This window comes from Solanum verrucosum, unplaced genomic scaffold, assembly GCF_900185275.1.
Source record: "Solanum verrucosum unplaced genomic scaffold, falcon-dt-bn FXZP01000079.1, whole genome shotgun sequence".
NCBI lineage: Eukaryota > Viridiplantae > Streptophyta > Magnoliopsida > Solanales > Solanaceae > Solanum > Solanum verrucosum.
The window spans coordinates 4,348,388-4,369,500 of record NW_026020368.1 but is presented as its reverse complement, the minus strand read 5'-3'; the positions used below and the strand labels follow the sequence as shown (position 1 = coordinate 4,369,500).

Sequence of the window (21,113 nt, the reverse complement as noted above, 5' to 3'; positions counted from 1 at the left end):
AGCTGAGTATTGAAAGAAGAAATTACAAGGAAGTCAAGAAATCCATTTTTTTGATGAATAAAATATTGTGATTCTTAAGAAACAAACGAAGACGGGTATCCTATTGAGTTGTTATGTTGACAACTCAATTCATACGAATATCACAAGGACATGCCCAATTCAAGATATGAACCATCAAAGAAAATACCTAATATGATCAATATGTTGATATCGATAGACTATGACTAAAAGAATAACAGATGTGACAAAGATGAAAAGCTCTCCCCCTACCCCCAGTACACAATAGATAGGCATAAACAAAAGGCATCTTGTGGTAAATTCGGATGTTTTCTTAACATCCCAGCCCTCCCAAGAAATTCAAATCAAGTTCTGCAATAGTGAGAACAATTTTTGACAAGTGAAATTGGCAGGCTATCTTGAAGCAGGATCTCTGTATCTCTTGAAAATGTCTTCAATATCATCCATTACTTGAGGTGGCAAAGGTCTCTCAGTTGTCAAAAAAGCATCAATATCTTCTTTTAATTGATCCACCGAAGTTGCGCCTATAATTGAACTTGTCATAAAGGGACGGTCTCGGGCAAATCCTAGGGCCAACTCAACTAGAGTTAGACCATGCTTCTTGGCCACTTCTTCATACTTTTTAGTTGCTTCCTGGAAATTAAACATGACAACACACCAAAAAAACATCCTAGCAATCATTAAAACTTGCAGCATGGTATAAGCTTCTCACATTGTACATGTCTAAAGTCACGCACGACTACTAAAGTAGAAATGCATTTTCACATTGTAACGTTAAAGATGAGCAACAATTCTCTGTTTATTCTTCAACCTTCTTCTACTGTGTGATCCTGAGAGGCGGAGCCATGATTTGAGGTTTGTGGATTCTGAAATTTATTGAGGTGTGGGTTCTGAATTTTAAGACAGGATAACAACCTCAAGCTAATATATAATGACCGTCAAACTAATGAATGAGTACCGATACTCTATATATATTTTGAAAAGCAATGAACCACTTACACACTATATAAGTATAAATATTATTATTAAATTGCACTCAAAATGTGCTTTTTGCTTTTTCTAATTGTCAAATTTTCATGCAAATAAGTAGTGCTAACCTTAATCAGGTTTTGTGTGCAGATATGTAGTTCTCGTTTTTAAGTAGCGAGCTGAATTTAATCCATGACAAATTGTACCCAAAGCTTATCTTTTGGACACTGTCTAGGAAATATAGCAATAGCAAAGTAATGCACACAACACAATGGACAAAAAGGCACAGGATTAATTTATCGAACTAGGTGCAACTGCAGCCAAAAAAAAGAAAGCAGGGGCCAAAAGACAATCTTAAGATTTTTCTTTTCAAATTTATTGAAAAATTTCAAGGTTGTCAACCTCTATTTTTCAATGATTTTCTTTTGGTTTGGGGTAGGGGGAGGAGGATACTGATTGTGGCATGGCGTCCCCTAAGTTACGCCTTCCAGACTCCAGTCGATCCCAAAACTACGTATTTCACCCTTGGCAAACTTACACTCGAAAGTTTAATTTTTTTGCCAACTTATAAAGCTACTCAAACAATCAATTAACTTTCCTTTCTTGTAAAACTTGAAAAACACGCACCTTGGCAAGGGATTTATTGTATCTTTCCATGTAGCCTGGGAATAGGTTAAGTCTTCCTTTTTTAGCAGCTTCAGAATTATTGTCCAAATACTTCCCCGATAAGGTTCCACCAGCCAGTGGAGAATAGGAAAGTAAACCAATGTTACAGTTGTTTGGGTGGCATACTTCAACAAGATCAACTACAAAGAACAACCAAAAACTTGTTATGCTAAGCGGAAAATTAAAAATGTTGATGCTTGATGTAAATACAATTATTTTCTTTTGATCAAAAACAGCAGCAATGACTCACTCCAATGGAACATGTATTGCTGCATTTGATTGTTTACTAGGTTGTTTCATCAGTATAGGTTAATTTTACTAGGTTGTTTTACAGTTGTTTTTACCACTAGTAGGTTATTTATCACTTAAACCGTAAGGTCCCTTAACAACATTATCCAAGTACAAGAAAGGCCCAAAATTTATAACATGCCAATGTGAAACAAAAAAAGAGTTCTTGTCAAAAGATGACAAATGTGACTTTGGAGTTTATAGTGTCAAATGTGATCATCCGCAAGAAACAGCTCATACAAATTGAGATAGTCAGATTGCGTCTATGATTAGCTACCATGGCAAGCAAAGTTTCCTGTATCTTAAAGATTAGCAGCGCTGCTGTTAGGCAGATTGCGTCAATGATGAGCATTGATAGCAGCCTTTAAGGATGTAATGGACTTATCCAGTGGATAATCACATTCCTTAGAGAAATGACCTCACCAATGTTGATCCAATTATACAATTTGGGTATTTACATATGTGCAAAAGTGGCTTAAGACAGATTAGAGAACAGATAACATGTGATTAGAAAGGAGATCAGAATCAGTTCACCAATATTCAAAAGAACCTTTAGAAAGTGGTTTTCTATTCTTTTATGAGGTACAGGCAGATTGTTCTGCAGAGGTAGCACGGATGATATCGGTATTTTTGTGAATGGGAAAATGACCACTCATAAAGGAGTAGTATTAGGGACAGCTGTAAAGGGAATTGGGTAAAACTGGATTCTAATAGTAGTCTAAGAGCTAAGCAAATAGGATTCAATGATGTAACTAACTAGATATAAAAATACTAAAATATCGATTTGTAAGCGAGCTGTTAAAGACCTCAACACTTGAAACTGGATTCTAATAGTAGTCTAAGAGCTAAGCAAATAGGATTCAATGATGTAACTAACTAGACATAAAAGTACTAAAATATCGATTTGTAAGCGAGCTGTTAAAGACCTCAACACTTGATCAGAAACATATTGGCAAAAGAGTAGAGTGAGTGTCCTAGGATTATTGCTTAAGCACCTTGCACTCTTTACTTAATCATCACAGGAGTTCTTCATTCTCATTTTTTGCACTCTTCCAATCATTCTACTTAAGATTAAAAGCAAAGCCTCTAGACAAATGAATTGACCCCATAACGCATCTATGTGGATACCTCAAATGGATGCGTAGCACAGACATGTTGTGTTAGAGTCCCACAATAGTTGAGGGTTTTGCGGTATAGTCTTTTATCATGATTTGGACAATCCTCACCTCACGAGCTAGATATTGCGGTTGATTAAGACACAGGGTCCATTTACCTATCCCTGATCTTGGTTTACCAAATGTTGGGCAACAATGTTCATATTATACATACTAAGTATTTAGTTCTAAGAGCGCAGGGTAGGGTATACTGAAGCCCATATTGGTTGAGGGTAAGGATTATATTCTCTATATGTGATTTTGGATAATCCTTACCTCATGAGCTAGATTATGGGATCTATTTAGGCCCTGGGTCAATTTTTCTTAACAGGCTGAATGATAACAAAACCTCAGATTGACACCATGTTGAAAAAATTGATATTCGACTTCAACTAATTGACGATGGTTGGAGTACCGAGTTCCTCAGCATTTTCATTAAGCATCTTGGAGTTCTTCTCATCTAATGGATGTCAGACCTCCTTTTACTCTTAAACAAAAAACCTATTACTCAACCTGTAAGAGCGCCAAAGTATGAACAGAAAAAACTGACAAAAGTGCTGCAAAAATCAAAATATATGTTTAAGCTACATATCTCATTGAGAGGAGTTTCACAGCTAAACTACTTTAGTAGGACATTAGAAAGGACAACTTACCCTCAAAGTGGCACCTAACCAGCAGACTGTAATTATTCTGAATGCTGACAATCTTTGGCAATCCTTCAACTTTTGCAGCATGGACAAACTCCATTACTCCATATGAAGTTTCATTGGAAACACCAATGTAGCGCACCTGAATAAATTAGTAATGCTTAATTGTTACTTTCAGATAACTAGATCCCAAAGTTAACTGCCCATAAAGTTAATCAATTTTTGAGATTTACAAAGCAAAATGAAATCTCAAATTATTTTGCAAAATGTGCACACCAAACCATGATAAAAGATCAGGTGTGATAATTCATAACAAGCATGAAAAATGAGTAAACGAAACCATGCATAAAAATCAGGTTTGTTTATTGGCTGTAAGCATTGCAAAATGTGTAACTAAAACTAAACCATGCGTAAGAGACCTGATGTGCTTATTCACTAACATTTTCCGTTTACCAGTTCAGTTTCCTTGCAAGCATATAGGAGCGATCATGATATAACACAGTACGGTTTTGAAAACTTCAGATTTGGTAATTTCAATTTTAAAAAATGCTCTACCATTACCATATCAAGTTTTTTAAATATGGCTCCGTATTTGGTTTGTGCTGTATGGTAAATCGTAACCACAACTTATTCACTTCGACTTACGTACAAGGGAAAATTATGACTTTTACAATGGTGGAAACTCTGTCATGCTCGAACAACAACATACCCTGTGTAATCCCACAAGCGGGGTTTGGGGAGGGTAGTGTGTTCACAGACCTTACCCCTACCTTAAAAAGGAAGACAGGTGATTTCTGATAGACCCTCGCACAAAACAGATGGAAAAAACGACAACAACAAGAAGCAGGAAGAACAACATGAAAATACAATAATCAAAGCTAAAGAATCAACCAATAGAAATAGAAATAGAAATCTAAGAATACGAAATAACAAGACTAATTCTAATACTTTAGGAATGGGACAGCAAAGCACTCAACTTCCTTCTAACCTTCTATCCTAATCCTCGACCTCCACACCGTTCTATCAAGGGTCATATTCTCGGTGAGCTATAGCTGCGCCATGTCCTACCTAATCGCCTCACCACAATACTTCTTAGGCCTACCTATACTCCTACTCAAGCCCTTTAAGACCAACCTTCTCGCACCTCCTTACCGTGGCATCCACACATCTCCTCTTTCACATGTCCGAACCATCTCAACCTTAAATCTTGTACCTTATCCTCTATGGGGCCACTCCCGCTCACTGTTGTGAAAAGTGACAAAAAACGCCCTTAAAGCGTGAAGCGAGGCGGGGAGCAAGCACTGCGCTTTTATGCTCTGATCGAGGTGTTATTGAAAAAGCGAGCGCTTCAGTAGGCAAAGCGAGAAGCGCGCTTAAAGCAAAAGCGACAAAAAGTGCGCTTAAGCGTTGTTAGTTTTTTTTTTTTTTAACTTCTGTGTAACACACTTGTCTGATGCGACTCAAACATTTCCCTCTTCTTCTTCTACTGTGACTCAAACATCTCAACGACTGTTGCTGCAACTCAGACAATAAGTTCGTCCTCTCTTCTCTTTTACTTCTTCTCTGGACTCTCCTTCAGGCTTTCAGCGACTGCTTCTAGGGTTTTCTTCCCCCGGTTATGCTCTGTTTTTTTTACTGATTTGGTTGTGCTGTTTGCATTTGCCTAATATGTTATGATTATGAGGATTATTGACTATTTTTTATTTACTTTTTAATTAAGAAATTGTAAGATTTGCTTAATATGTTATTTCTATTGAGTTCTTGGTTATTTATACATGCATATTTAATATTTTTGTTTTTGTACTAAATAACGCTTTAGAGAAAAAAGTGTGCGCTTCGCTTCACGCTTCGGTGAAGCAAGCCCTCGCCGCTTTTTTCCGCTTCTCGCTCTCCAAAACACTGCTCCCGCCTTGGCACGAATAACTTCATTCCTAATCTTATTCCTCCTAGTATGCCCACACATCTATCTCAACATCATCATCTTTGCTACTCTCATCTTTTGGACAACCAAGACCAACACACTACCCCATATAACATTGTCGGTTTCACTACCACTTTATAGAACTTACCTTTAATTATTGGCGGCACACTCTTATCACACAGAACACGGGATGCGAGCATCCATCTCGGCCCAATACAATGCGTGACATGCTCTTCAATCTCCCCATTACCTTGGATAACTGACCTTAGGTACTTGACACTTGCTCTCTTGGGGATGATCTGAGTGTCAAGAGTCACCTCCGCATCCGCTTCATGGGACACATCACTGAACTTACACTCCAAGTATTCAGTTTTTGTCCAACTTAACTTGAAACCTTTTGACTCCAGGGTCTATCTGCAAACTTCCAGCCTCGCGTTAATGCCGCTTGGCGTCTCATCAATAACTACTATATCATCCACAACATGCACCATGTCACCTCCTCTTGAATGTGTCGCTTCAGAATATCCATCGCCAAAGCAAATAAAAATGGGCTAACAACAGATCCTTGATGGAACCCCATTATGACTAGGAAGTGTTCTGTGTTACCTCCAAAGTCCTGACCCCAGCTCTTAGCACCATCATACATATCCTTAATCACCCTAGTGTATACTACAAATACACTTTTAGCCTCCAAGCATCCTCATAGAATCTCCCTAGGGACTTTGTTATTTCTCATGTTAGAAATGAAGAAAAATTGTCTAGTGTTGGCTGGTAACGAACAAATGTCGAGTAATTTGTATTGTTATTATTTGTAATTAATTATTTAGTTCATATTTAGTAGTAAAACGGAAGAAGCTTTTTAGTCCGAAGGATTTTAGACCTTTTATTAGTTTATATTTAGATTAATTAAATTATAATCTATATAATAATATACATGGATTGTATATGTAATTAAGTATTTTGGTATGTTATTCGGTATTTCAATATTTTTTCTATAAAAACCGAATACCACATTTCCAGAAATGCATAACCACAAATACCATAATACCGAAACCGAAGCGCCAAATTTTTTGGTTTTGGTACGATGATTTGGTATTTACCAAAGTATGCACACCCCTACAAGCATATACCTTAAGTTTATCACTTGGAAATATATTTTATATTATCATCTCGCAAGGATATTTAACAACTAAATGTGAAAATGCACTACAATATTTTTTGGTTATAAAAGAACCAACAAACAACACGATAACTAAGCTTTAATGTTCCACTTCAATGCAAATGATTTGAAGCCCTCTATTTACACATAAAAATTGTACTTCACATGTACAAGTAAACACGAGTTGCAATTCTGCTTGTTAACAAACCTAATAATTTTTGTGACCATTTTCAATTTAGAGCTCCTTTTATATAGGTGTTATTTGAAATCTTCTATCATTAGTCAATCCGCTGCTATAGATGCATTATAAATCTTCCTTTACAGTTGAAACCACAAATCCAGGAAAAATGAAAGATATCCTAAGACTTTAATTAGTAAAATTATAACTATAAAGCATCTTACTTAATTCATTTCACTGACAGATCTGCAGTAATATTAGTGCAATTGTTACTGCCTGCGCAAAAAGCAAACATACCTTTCCTTCATCGATGAGTTCCTGAAAGGCTCTAAGCTGCTCAACAAAAGGCACACTTGGCCTCCATTTTGAAGTTTCATAAAAGAACTCGCCGAACAATGGAACATATCTGTCTGGCCTGAGAAGTTTTACATCAGATTACAGAAATGAGATAACCACCTCTTTACATATTTCACATGTGTTTGTGTGTACGTATCTCTATGTGTCTCCGTATTGACATATATGATATACACAACGAGCAAACAAGAGAGAGATAAAACAAATTCAGACACAACGTACAATTTTACAATTCTTTCAGACACAAGCAAGATAAAAACAACCCAATTTTTTTTGTCAAGTGTCTTGAAACATGAAGGTTAGCTGGTAAGATCTATCAACCAAGAATGATTTATCAGTTTGTCAAGAAAGACATGTAAAAATTGATCAACTTAAACAAGTAATTTATGCCGGTGGCTTCAATACACAGTATGAATACGTTATTAGTCAGCACCAGACTGAATTCAAGCATGCTTTCTATAACAATTTATTTTTGCTAGGAACCTACACTTGTCTTCTGTGATACATCAGAGGACCTTCTAGGTTAATCAGTCATTCTAATCAATAATGTTAAGATGTATCATAGATAAAAAAATGATGAAACAAAATTTGTCATCCGCCTTTAAATATGCATGTTAGCTCGTAAAACCTCTCAACCGAGGACCTTTTTATTGTCTTAACAAGAAATACATCCAGAAAATAATGATTTTAAACTAGTCAATTATGTCCATCACTTTAGCACACATCACAATTAGTTGAAAATAGCACTGTAATGAGCTGAGGTAGCTCTCTGTCAGATAATTAAGTGTAGCATAAAAATTTGATGTGATATATCACACATAGGGTAAATATAGTTATGTACATTGTAAAGTAGCCTATAGAATGGTTGAGGGGTAAGCCATTAGTTTTCACGCATTCTCCCGATCTCGTTTCATTGTGATGTTTGTTTCTAACATGTTAATGGACTTTAAGCGAGAAATTAGTCCTACTACCTCACCGTGTATTCACAGGTGACATTCGGGAGAAAAAACATTCTCTATGCACAATTTCAACAATCATAGAATCTGCTGGATATGAGGTTGGTCTGTGCGTATTGTGCATAAACCAACACCAGGACAAGGCTGAAATCCTCGTGTGAACACAACCCTGGAAGCCACTTTTTAATCTGAAGCCCGATGCACCATTAGAAGCCAGAATTTGCCAACAAATTTTGTCTAATGTGCTAGTGCATGAGGCCTTTCTTGGCGAGCTTAGGACTAGATCTAGGTACTTTGGAAGTCAACTGGACCATTCGAAGTGATTCATCCAATCCAGTAGTCTAAGAAGACCAGATGCTTGGGTTTCGGTGATTTAATCAATTTTCTGGAAAGGTTCTTTATTTTCAACAATATTTGGGGATTTCTCGCTTGCTCGAGGCTCGATTGGGCATGTGCCATTCACAGTCCAGTTTAAGATTTTATAGGTGATCGGAAATTTGATCCTTCAACTTATCAAGCAACTTTTAGATTTTCTTTTCCTCCAGCAACTTTCAGTCTCTTTTTCAGACACTTCGGGTCTCACATAAAACCTGCAATCCTCCAGGCTGTTCCAGGGTGTTTGTGGTTCTTTTCTGGTGGAGTGATTAGACTTTAGGACAATGCGGTATTTGGAGGACTGTTCCCAATTTGTAAGAAACTCAATTATAGCTCCTGGTTTATTCTTCATCACTATTCTATCAGGTCGTGCAGCCCTTCCCCTAATATTTGATAGTCCTTCAATTATCTCATATAGATTTTACTACCTCGCTCTTCAGAGATACCTACAACATGTTCTATTGACATCTTAGTTTTTCTAAACTTCAGAAAATAGTGTCTACATGTTCTCACTTCTGTATCTCAGAATATAAGTCGTGTCAATTTTGTATGGATAGCCTCTCTTTATTTTTTATTTTTTTTTGATAACCGCGGTGTCCAAGCCAGCTTTCACGCACCTCGACTAATTCGACAAGATACCTGTCATCTCCCATGGGCAACAGGCATCAGGTAACTCTGTCCACCAAGGCTAGGACAAATGGGAAGAATTATCTAGTGTTTCTTTGTCTCCACTGATTTGAACCTGAGACCTTAGGGTTCTCAACCATTTCATCGACCACTAGGCCACAGTCCACACTCTTGGGTGCGATACCCTTTTTTCTTAGGATGTCATCTTGATAATGGGGTAAATCCTCCCTTCTCTTTAGTCCACTCAGATTTTAGGAATTCTGATCGAAATAGTTCTACTTTGAGTTCCTATTATTAAGTTGTCAAAGATGATTATTCAATGTGTAGTTGATCTTCTTAATCTGAGTTGATTTCCATTTTTTGGATCTTTGTATTAATACAAAATCAACTTGGTATCTTTTGTGTCAAATACCAGATGCTCTTCCTCTGTTACAGACTTGTCAATGCTACATACAGTCTTCCAGGGGCTGCTTGGAGAGGTCTTTGCTATACTCAAAATTACCTCAATTTTATATTTTTAAGTTACCACCAACTTGCTATCATCCTTTTCTTTTGTTTCTACCTCAAGAATACAAGTGAAACTCTCTCTCATTTAGCATGCCAACAAGTTGTGATTGAGTTGTACACTGTACACTCTTAGTGGCCCTTGGAAACTTCTCTCCTACCTCCAAGTAAATCTACTATTACTTGTTGGGTTTACACAGTCAAGGTTGGTCCAGATGATAACATACAAGACGCAATGAGGATGAAGTATATATGGGGAAACAACTAGGTTACTTAGCTCTCAGGAGTCTAGTGGTCTTGCATGCAGGGTGCTGGTATGGTTTGAAACAATCTACTCGAGTAGAGTCTGACAAATTCAATGGCTATTAAGAAGTTTGAAATGACTTATAGTGAAAAAGATACTTGGTAGTTTATACTAATGACAGTTATCTCAGAAAGTGATCAATAGGGGATTAGCAAAGTAAACTTCATCTCGTTAAGCCCTTTCAGACCAAGGATCTAGGTAGATTGCAATATTTTTCTAGGATGATGAGTTCATCTAGTTTACATCAGACATTGTCATCTCTATGTGGAAGTATACTTATCCACACTTAAAAGGAAGACAGGTACGGAAGATAGTACACTTGTGACAGCCCTATGGGTCCATAATTTAAGCTTGTACGGTGATCCCAGGAGACATAGGATATTGCTAGGTAAGTTGAACGTTTCTTTTCTTTTGAGAGAGGTAGCAATGTAAAATTATCTTTAGCACAAAGGTTGGCACTAATTGCCAGGTAAGTTGAACTATCTCATAATAACTCAACATGAATATGATATTGCCTTTTCAGTGAGTGTTACAAGTCGATGTTTGGCTCTCCGCTTGATACTCACTGTGATGTATTGGTCTACAACCTTTGGTAGATAAAATTGGCTACAAGGAAAATTACAAAAGGAATGAGGACATGAACAGATTGTTGAGTATGCAGATTACTAGTAAATAGGTCACCTTCTAACAAATGCTCTACTTATCACATATTAAGTTCTGTTCCAGTTGGAGGTAAATAAGTGTCTTCGAAGAGCAAGAAACAAAACATTGTAAGATCCAGACAAAGAAAAGTACCAGGCCATGACAGTGATAACTAGCAAGCCACCTAAGACTTTCACTTAGCCAAGGAAGTAGTTTCTCCATTTTTCTTATTATTCGAACTAGATCATCTTACCCTCTTACATTCACTTATCCCTAGATTCTCTAATGCAACTATCTCATCTCGTCGTCTTACATTCACTTAGCCATAGATTTTCTATGTCAATGTTTCCCTAAATTCCAAAACAATCCACGAAAAATGCTCCTCAAGTGAACTTCCATTATAAGTACTTCATTTTCTCCTAGGATCCTTCTGCATGTATAAAACAATAGCAGTTCATTTAGCCTGCTCTCAGAGTCTCATATTCTCTGATTACTGACCTACAGCTCTAGCTCTTGCTCTGTTGTTGCTTTGCACCTACACATTTCAATCGCCTCTTTTACTCCAACATATGCTGCAGTTACAGTAGAGGCTCACATCAACAGCTTCCTAAACAGAGAATCTCTCTAGCATCTTAGCTGTCAATCCCAAATGGGAAAACTAAAACAAAAAAAGAAAAATAATTGAAGAACCAGAACAAAAGTTAATTCGTTGCTATGATACCTAAGCTCAAAGCATAGGTAATATCTAGTCATCTAGAATCCAGGAAGAATGAGAAATATCATATGCTCACTAAAAGTTCAAGTTATAGTTTTTTAACTACCCCGATTATGTGGAATAGCCCCACTTAGTGAAAATGGTGTCATCTAGAAACTGGGGAAGTTGAATAATATGCTGTATATTACTTATCAAATTGCACTTTTAGAATTCTTCAATGATATCATCAAATAATACTCACCAATGTATTTGGAGTAAATCAATGTAATCAATATTGAGACGTTTCAAACTTTTTTCTACACTTTCTCGAATATTAGCAGCATCTACTCGCAAAACCTTCGCATTTTCACGTATGTAACTTGATCTTTCTGAATAACCACAAACTTTTGTAGCCAGAATCACCTGAAGGACAAAACAACATCACATTAGTAGATATCAGTGCACATCTACAGGAGTAAAAAAGTAATCTTGATTAAAATGACACCAAACATTATGGCTATAATGGCAATGCAGGAAAAGAGAGGTTTACCTACTTAAAGAATGGTTTTGGTAGTTAACTTACAACGAATTGTAACATTTGGCATCATGGCCATGCTAATAATCTTAATTATTATGGACCAAGAGAGTTGGAAAAAAATATAAATTGACTGCAAAATTACTCCTTCATGCCATTTGTGGACTACTGGGAGGACATTTGAAAGGTAAGATCCAACATGAACACTACAAAGTATTTGTAACCTCAAGTTCTCAACAACCTAAGCTGTTCTAAGTTTAACTCACTCATGCTTGAGATTAGGCTCTATTAACTAATAAAGCTGGTCTCTAATTTGTTCTTCTTTCCTGCTTGCATAACAATTTGTCTAGTAACATAATTCTTGTCCTTCCTCATAAAAGAACAAAAAAAATTATATTTGGAGAAATCATGCGCATAAATTAGCGGCAATCAACAAAAACAGAACTACACAAGCTTTATATTCTCAATAGTTATATACCTATGGCTATTAAATCTTACCATTCTTAAAAAAAAAGTTGTATACCTATGCCTACAGAAATGACTGCTTTTTCCAGCAAAAGCTCAAATTAGTCCATATAAACATGATCAAGCGTTTCTCTAAAATCTACTTTAAGCAATTCTGTTCTACTGGCCTTTTAAAATTCTCTAACCCTGCATGTGTTCTAAAGTTGGGAGTTGGAGATGATGACTCAGTGAACCCGGACTCACCTATGTTGCTCAGACTCTTCAAAACCCTTGCCACACTCGTGTCGACACGGCATGGGTGTGGGATCCACACTGGATTTGGTCTACCTACCTTGGGTTATTTGACCACATCTATGATCGAGAAATATAGATTGATTGGATATTTGGTTTGACTTTTGGGTTTATGTCATATATATATATATATATATATATATATAAAGAATGATATGTTTTTCTTTAATATGGGATATATTAGATGTTTATAAAGAATTAAATTTTATTAGTTTTAGTTCAATAACTTTAATCAATCGAGATATATACTTTATCAGTCGTAATGCACATTTATTGGCAGTATCCCATCACCCGTATCCGCACTTGGATCCATACCCCTTAATCCTAAAATTTATGTGATGAAGAATCCGACCTTTAGAGTTGCACCCGTATGGGATACCCGCACCCCAAACTGAGCAACTTAGACACTCAGCACTCAGCAGAAAGCCATCAAATCCTATAGAACAAAGGAGAACATGAAATACAATAAGATGCATGCAATGTTGGCTAGATCAAGGAAGTACATCAACAGATCTTTCAGATGGTAAGAGTACTCTAGGAAGTTTAAACACAATTATAGAACAAAATGGACATATTTCTTTGAAGAAGGTTACGCAAAACGTGTTACCTAGCTTTAGTTGTTTTAGCAGCTCAGCTTTCTCTTGTCTCACTGTTTTACAACCTCAAATAATCACAAGAAGTAACCATCTACACAGTATATCCAACTATTCTTTAGTAGGTATATCATTTTCTCGAGGAATTCATTTAAAAAGATCAACAGTAGTTACAGTTCAATGCAATAGATTTGAAACAATAGAAGGATAAGAATTCAAGGAAAAATACGAAAGAGCTGATTTGATGGCAATCTTATAATGCCTTTGTAGTTAGCAAGTAGTAGGAATAGTCCCTATTAGGTTCCATACAAAAATAAAGCAAGAAATTGATAATACATGCACAACCTTTCATATAAATCCAGTAAGGTAGAATTACCTTATCACGGGGTTGGGACTTCATCCAGCTACTGATATAGAGATCCGTCGTTCCTTGAGTCTCCTTTCTCATTGGGACAGGATACTTCGAATACAATAGCAAAGAAGAAATAAATACAAAAATGCTTGTAGTATCAAGATAGTAAAATGAATAAGCAATTTTTAGGCAATAAACTAAACTTGTAATTACATCCCAACAATTCAGTAAACTCAGCTTCTATTATGAAGATAGTAAAGTCAAGAACAGTAACAGTAAAATAAATGAAGGCAATTTCTTCCCAAGTTAGTGTGGAGTAGCTTACAGCCTCAGCGGTATCAATAATATTAATTCCTTGATCAAATGCATAACTAAGTATTTCATGAGCCTCCTTTTCTGTATTCTGTTCTCCAAATGTCATCTGCATTTATGAAGGAGTTCACATTACAAAATTTTCAATTACTTCATAAGTACCCAAATGAACAGAACGAATGACTACTAACTGGGTTCTAAATTTAATAATTGTATATATTTGAGCAAAAACTACTGAATTTAGCGAACGAACTTACGGTTCCGATAGTAATTTCGCTTATATTAAGATCAGAGTCTCCGAGTTTTCTGTACTGCATTGCGTTCTTCTGAGCAAGTTTTGCAGTAACAACTCTGCTCTTCCTCCATGACGGCGACGACGGACGGAATGTTCTCGTGAAATTGCGGCAAGATGGAATGCCGGGGGTGAAAGTGGTGCTGCAGGAAGCCATGGGTTCTTCTACAAACTCTGCCTCAAAAAAAGAAAAAGTGGGATTTTCGATTTTGTGAAAGAGGTGATGACAACAAAATGGAGATGACACCATTCATTTCCAAGGTCATTTTAGTAAATTACTCAAAATAAATACTACATAAATTATAATAATAAAAAATTTAAAAGGCCAAACACATATGTAGACCCTTAAATTTATTTCTAAATTTCATTTTGATACTCCAACTCAATCTTGTTCCATTTTAACCCTTCAACTCCAATTTTTATGTACCATTTTAGCACTTCTTTCCAAAAAATCAACTAAGTGGGATGTGTGTACTTCACATGCCATGATATGACATTGTCACGACCCAAAAATGAACGTGATGGCACTCGTCTCAACCCTCCAAGACAAGTCAGCCTAAAACTCAACCTTTACAATAAAATGCGGAAACTTTTATAATAAACTCAAAAATACCCCCAAAATCTGGTTGTCACGTGTACAAGCCTCTAAAGTATTACAACTGATTCAAAAGAAAAACACAAGTCTCAATGACATTGTTTCTAGAATAAAACAAGATCATAATTAAGGAGAAAGAAGGTTCGCTGAAATGACAAGCAGCTACCTCCCAAACCTCCACAAGAAGCCTCAGATAAGGAGAAGATAAAATACGGTCCGGGCTAGTAACCTACAAAAAAATGTAGTAGCAAGGGGTGAGTACCAAACCACGCGGTACTCAGCAAGTAAACCTCTAAACACAAGCTAAGGGGATAGAATACGAGTACTCCTTACACCCCAACCGAACCTCCACAACTACAACATGCATAAAACCAGCTCAACCTAACAGTTCACAATTCACATAGCAGATATCTCAACAACAACACTCTAACAATTACATATCCTCAACAACAAACTCAATATTCATCAATTACAATCTCCACAACTACAACCTGCTTAAAACCAGCTTCACCGACTTAATCAGAAATGACTCAGGATAACTATCGGGAGGAATAAAATAGTAATTTCTAAAAATGACCTTTTGGGTCATTGTGAACACCTAATTTTTGACCAAAACATAAAAATTTTACGCCCAATTTTAATACTTAAATATTATTATTTCAGTAGGGTTATATTTAAAATAAATTGAAAATTACAACAAATTATAAGCTCACTTTATGTTTAAAGTTTAATAAAGAAAGCTTTTGAATTTAACGTATTTTGTTTTAATCTTTCAAATTTTATCTAGTCTAAAAAATAATAATAGTCGTATATATCATGGAAAAGTAGAAGAAAAAATAATAATAATAATAAAGAATAAAAGAAGAGTCCTAAAAATTTCAAATTACCTTACCTTTATCCTAATTACCCCCAACTTCCTTAACTTATTTACTAAAAATCCTGCTCCCATTTAGTTTTTTTTTATTTTTTTTTCTTTCTTTTCTTCCCCTCTTGCACGATCTTTTCTCTTTTTCTCTTTTTATTTTTTTATTTTTACACGTTTTTTTTCTTTTCTTTCTTTTTCTGTTCATTCTTTCTTTATTTTATTTTACTCTTTTTTTCTTCCTTTATCTCAATCCTAAAAATTCTCAACTAAATTTTAAATTAAATCCTAATCCCACTCCATCACGTTCCTTTTAATTAGCACCAGACTCACACCCCAAACTATTATAAAAACATACGCTCAGTAAAGAAAAAAAGGGGATACACATAGACATACACAGACACACAGAAAAAAAAATCACAGAGAGAAAAAGATAACAAAAAGTGAGTTTTATTTTGAAAATTAAGTCAGCATTCAAGGTTTCACTCAAGGTTTCGGATTCGTGGCTCTTTAAAGTTAATATTAGCTATTAACTTTGGAAATCAGTAGATAGTAGCAGTTGTTTTTGTGGTATCGATTTTCGCAGCGAGGTAACTCTAAATTCTCGCATAATGTAGTTGGAATGCTCGTACGAAATTTGATTCCAATAATATGAAGTTTTCTGAGTCGCATGTTATTATTATCTACCATTGTTTGTGATGAATTTATGAATGCTTAGAAAAACGTAACCGTTTAAGTTTCTTGCTTTAGAATAATATAAAAATAAAAATAAAAGATGTATCATACATTTTTTTTAATTATTGTTTTATGCTCTTTAGATGTAATTAATATTGAAATTGGTTTCGTGATATTTAATTTTGAATAGCTAATGTTTCTTGGACCTTAGTTTTCACTTAAGAATTTTTTTTTGTTGAAATTATTTGTAGACTTGTTAGATTAGGATATAAATTAGTGCTTTAGAAAACCTATGAGGAATGTGTTTTAGTCTTCTTTTTTTTTTTAATATATTATTTTTGATAAAAAAATAGTTTGCCTTTAGAATAAGTGTTAAGATGATTATCGCTTTAATTCGAATTATTAAGATATATAATTAAGAGGATATATGAATATTTGTTTAGAGATTTATGGTTAAAAAAATAAATAATGAATAATTAAGAAAACTAATTTTTTTAAAAAATGAGAAAGCATAAAAAAATATATATATATATATAAACAGAACATACGTAAACCGAAAAGAATAATAATAAAAAATAGAGCGTAACAGAAACAAAAAAAAAAGTTAAACCAAAAAGTAAGAAGAACAAAAAGAATAATAATAAAGAAAAAATGAAACAGAAAACGTAAGATGATTAAAACAATAAAATAAAATAAACAACAAAAAAAAAAAAAGAAGAAGACGAGAAACAGAATGTCCAAAAAGAATAAAAAAAATATTAAAAAAAATAAATAAAGGATAAAGTAAAAAAAAAAAAAAACGTAAAAAATAAATAATACAAAGAGACAAAACAAAAATAAAAAAAATAAAATAATAATTAATAAAACCAAAACGTCAAAAAAGGGATAAAAAGTAAAGAAAAAAAAATTAAAAAATTAAGAAGGAAAAAATCTTTCTAAAAAATAGTCCTAATCTATTTAGAATTTCTTGCTAAAACTAATTCCAAATCACATAAAATTTTATTTCTATTTCTAATCTAACTAAGAAAATACAATCCTAAAATACTCAAACTCAAAAAATTTCAATCCCACACAAATTCTAATTCCTAGCAATTAGATACCCATATATTTTCTATCCACAATAAAAAAATAAATAAATACAAATACATGAAAAAGAAAAGGAGAAGAAAAGAAATTACCAGACAAATCAAGATTTGTAAATATCCATCTATTAATTTTACTTTATTATGTTTGAATAAATTTATGTGATATACATTCTTTTTAATTAACGAAAATATATTAATATAATATAAATAGGTTTAAAATAAACCAAATAATGAGGTAAATAACTTTTATTATTAAGTTAATAATACAATATCTGAAAATTAATTTAAGTCATATATAGTCAATGAAGCGACCGTGCTAGAACCACGGGACTCGAGGGGTGCCTAATACCTTCCCCTTGGTCAACAGAATTCCTTACCCGATCTTTGTTCTCGCAGACCAATAAAAATAAAGAGTCAAATTTCCTTTTGATTAGGGGTTTAAATAATAAGGTGACTTGGAACACCAAAACTCAATTCCAAGTGGCGACTCTGAATAATAAAATAATCCCTTTTCAAAAATGTCACTTTAATTGGAGAAACTCTTTTTCTTTCAAAACATACTTAAATTAAATATTGAGGAAAAAAGGGGTGTGACAAATGGCGACTCCGCCGGGGAATAACCAGAATTCGAGCTTATAATATTGACTTATATATGACTATTTACTTAATTATTTATGTTTTGGATATTGTATTTGTTGGCTGAATGTGCTAATTGTTTACTTTTTTACTATTTTAATATTATTTGCATTGCATTATAACTGTCTTCTCTCGCGCACCCCTCTGAGTCTTCTATAATACAAGTATGGGAATTGCGACTGCGCACCCCATTTCTGTTAAGATAGCCAGTGGATCTTCGGTCCATGGTGAAGGATATTTAGTCATACATGTTTAGGATAGGGAGCACCCATGCACAAAGCCGGAAAGCGCTGCTACCGGTACGTTGCTACTCCCTAACTCGAGTTGTCCGCTCGTTTTACAGCCAGTCTAGATACCTTGCTCCACAAGTTTAACCTTAGTAGAACTGAAACCTCCATACATGATATCCTTACTAGGTTCCGCTTTATCTGCATCACGTGCATTTAACTTAACAAGACTCGGCATGGGGGCCGGGTCTGTCTAGGACAGGTACATGTTCTTGAGACCATCATGTACATTTTTGTGCTACTTGTTGCATCATGTGAAAGACTATAACAAATGTTGACCGACTTTAAATAATTGACTAAAAGAAGAAACGTCTATTTTTTTTCCAGCAAATAATTCAAGATAAACAAAGTGAAAATAATATATATATATATATATATATATATATATATATAACCCTCAATTGTATTCTCGCTTTTATCAAAACATCAAGTTTTTACAACAAATAAAAATAAAAATAAAAAATAAATATATAAATAAAAAAGATTATAGTAAAAAAATAAAAAAAATAATAATAATGCAATAAAATAAATTATTATATATATGTATGTCTTTAAATTTGTTTCAAATAAGGCATATCCACCTTCTTTTTATTTCTTTTTCTTTCTGTTCTTCATGATTCACTTGTCAAAATTATCTCTTTATCCGATCATTTTCTCTTAAACCAACCTAGGCTTCCCTTAAGGAAGGTCAACAAAAGTCGTTTTCGAAACAATGACCACTTTAGGCATTCTGAGTCATTTTTCATATATATATATTTTTTTATTTTTAACAAATGATTTCGAATTATCAAAATTTCATAAGTTAAATTTGGTTTTAAATCGCGAGTTTCTTTTCCTAACCAGGTAACCATGAAATCTATGAGATGTGATAAAAGACCAAGGGATGAAGCAGTCGAAATGGTTAATGATCCCCCAAAGTTCATGATCACGGATAAAACCCCACCACTACTCATGGCTTGGTGGAACGATATGCATGAGTTTAGGCGAACTGAGATATTCAAACATCTTGGTTTCCTCACAGATATCATGAGATTTAGTCCTGACAGAGATTTGATCGAGGCTTTGATCCCTTTTTGGGATTCTACAAGCAATGTGTTTCGCTTTAGCAATTTTGAGTTGACGCCTACATTGGAGGAGTTGGGTGGTTTCACAGGGTTAGGCAAGGATCTCCGAAGCAAAACACTCATAGCCCCAAGAAACGTCAGCGGGAACAAATTTTTAGAACAAATGCACATAATCTATCCTCATAAGGAGTGTTTCGATAATGGTTTGGTTTCCTTGGAATTTCTATACTCAAGATATGGAAAGAAAGAAGGATTTTCAGACTACGGGAAACAACTTAAAAATGGGCAACACCTCCCTACTTGGGAAAAACATAGACAAGAAGCATTCATGGTGGCCTTTCTGGGAACCATGGTTTTTCCAAGAAGGGATAAAAAAATCAGTATTCGTCTGTCGGGAATAGTCGCTGTTATGATGAAGAAAAAGAAATCCACTATCTTGCCAATGATGTTGGCTGACATTTATCGTGCTTTGACTAAATGTAGAGAAGGGGAAGACTTTTTTGAAGGTTGCAGCATTCTATTGCAAATGTGGTTTTTGGAGCACTTGTATCGCCATCGTTTTGCGACAGATTTCAAATCTGAATGGACGAATTATATTTTGAGCCACCCAGACAGGATGAAGGAATTAGTAGGCAAATTGCCAAAAGGTGTCAAAGCGTGGAGATATTATCTTCTTAAATTAACTGCATCTGATATTACATGGAACTATCATTGGTTCCCTGCAAGTGAGGTAATTGTTATGTCTTCCTATTGTCCATTCTTTGTTCTGACAGGCCTTCGAGGATTCCAACCGTACATACCCCTTCGGGTGCTACGCCAACTAGGACAAAAACAAATCTTACCTAGGGCCGAGGATACACAGAGTTTCGTATGGGAGGTGTTGTCTGAAGATAGAGATCGAGAATCAGAAGCTCAAAAGATTTGGGGTGGTAGTCGAACTTTAAGCTCGAAAGCTATGGTAGACGATCGTGTTGAAGGAGAAGTAGACCCCTCATACCTCCATTGGTTCTTTGATCAAGCCCCCCTCAAAGTAATGCCCGAAGGATCAGCGCGAGAACTTAGAGATCGAGAAGAGGAAATTGAAGTCAAAATCAAGCAAGCTCGGCTCGAGGTGGAAAGAAATTACAGGTCTACTCTGGATATCCTCAGTAATGATCTAAAGAATGCTAGAGAAGAGTTGGCTCAACGTGATGCAATATTCAAAGAAAGAGTTACGTTGATTCAGAAAAGGGCTGAAAAAGAACATCAATCCACCATTCGAACCTTACATGAGGATTTGGGCATTGTCACAGGCGCTATGGAGCAACAAGAGGAGGAGTATAAAAAAGAAAAGACCCTCCTAATGCACACACAGGCTAGACTACAAAATCAGTTAAAAGCTTCGATGGGACGAGAAACAGACATAGCAAAGCGTTTCACATCGTATCAAACAGAAGTCGCAATCGAGAGAAACCAATGGATGGGGGAGCGTGAAGAACTTCATAATCAAATCGAAGAGCTTCAGGCACATGAAGAGGAGTTGACCCACAGGGTTGATACTACTAAAGAATGGTTGCAGAATTGTCACGAGAATATGGAGGAGGCCAAAGGACAAGTGCTTCAGCTGACAGAGA

General features: G+C 35.1%; 1 protein-coding gene and 1 pseudogene across 1 annotated transcript; one reads left to right on the top strand and one right to left on the bottom strand.

The window, feature by feature from the left end:
- Positions 1-239: 239 nt before the first annotated feature.
- On the bottom strand, positions 240-14,536 carry LOC125838149 (uncharacterized). Its single transcript, XM_049517212.1, has 8 exons — positions 14,262-14,536; positions 14,018-14,113; positions 13,717-13,800; positions 11,719-11,879; positions 7,298-7,415; positions 3,749-3,884; positions 1,615-1,793; positions 240-651 (listed from the first exon to the last, which is right to left on the bottom strand). The coding sequence occupies exons 1-8, from the start codon at positions 14,451-14,453 to the stop codon at positions 412-414; spliced, it is 1,206 nt and encodes a 401-aa protein (XP_049373169.1). The 5' UTR covers positions 14,454-14,536; the 3' UTR covers positions 240-411.
- Positions 14,537-18,397: 3,861 nt separating this feature from the next.
- Positions 18,398-19,901, top strand: LOC125838024 (uncharacterized; annotated as a pseudogene).
- The last annotated feature ends 1,212 nt before the right edge of the window (positions 19,902-21,113 follow it).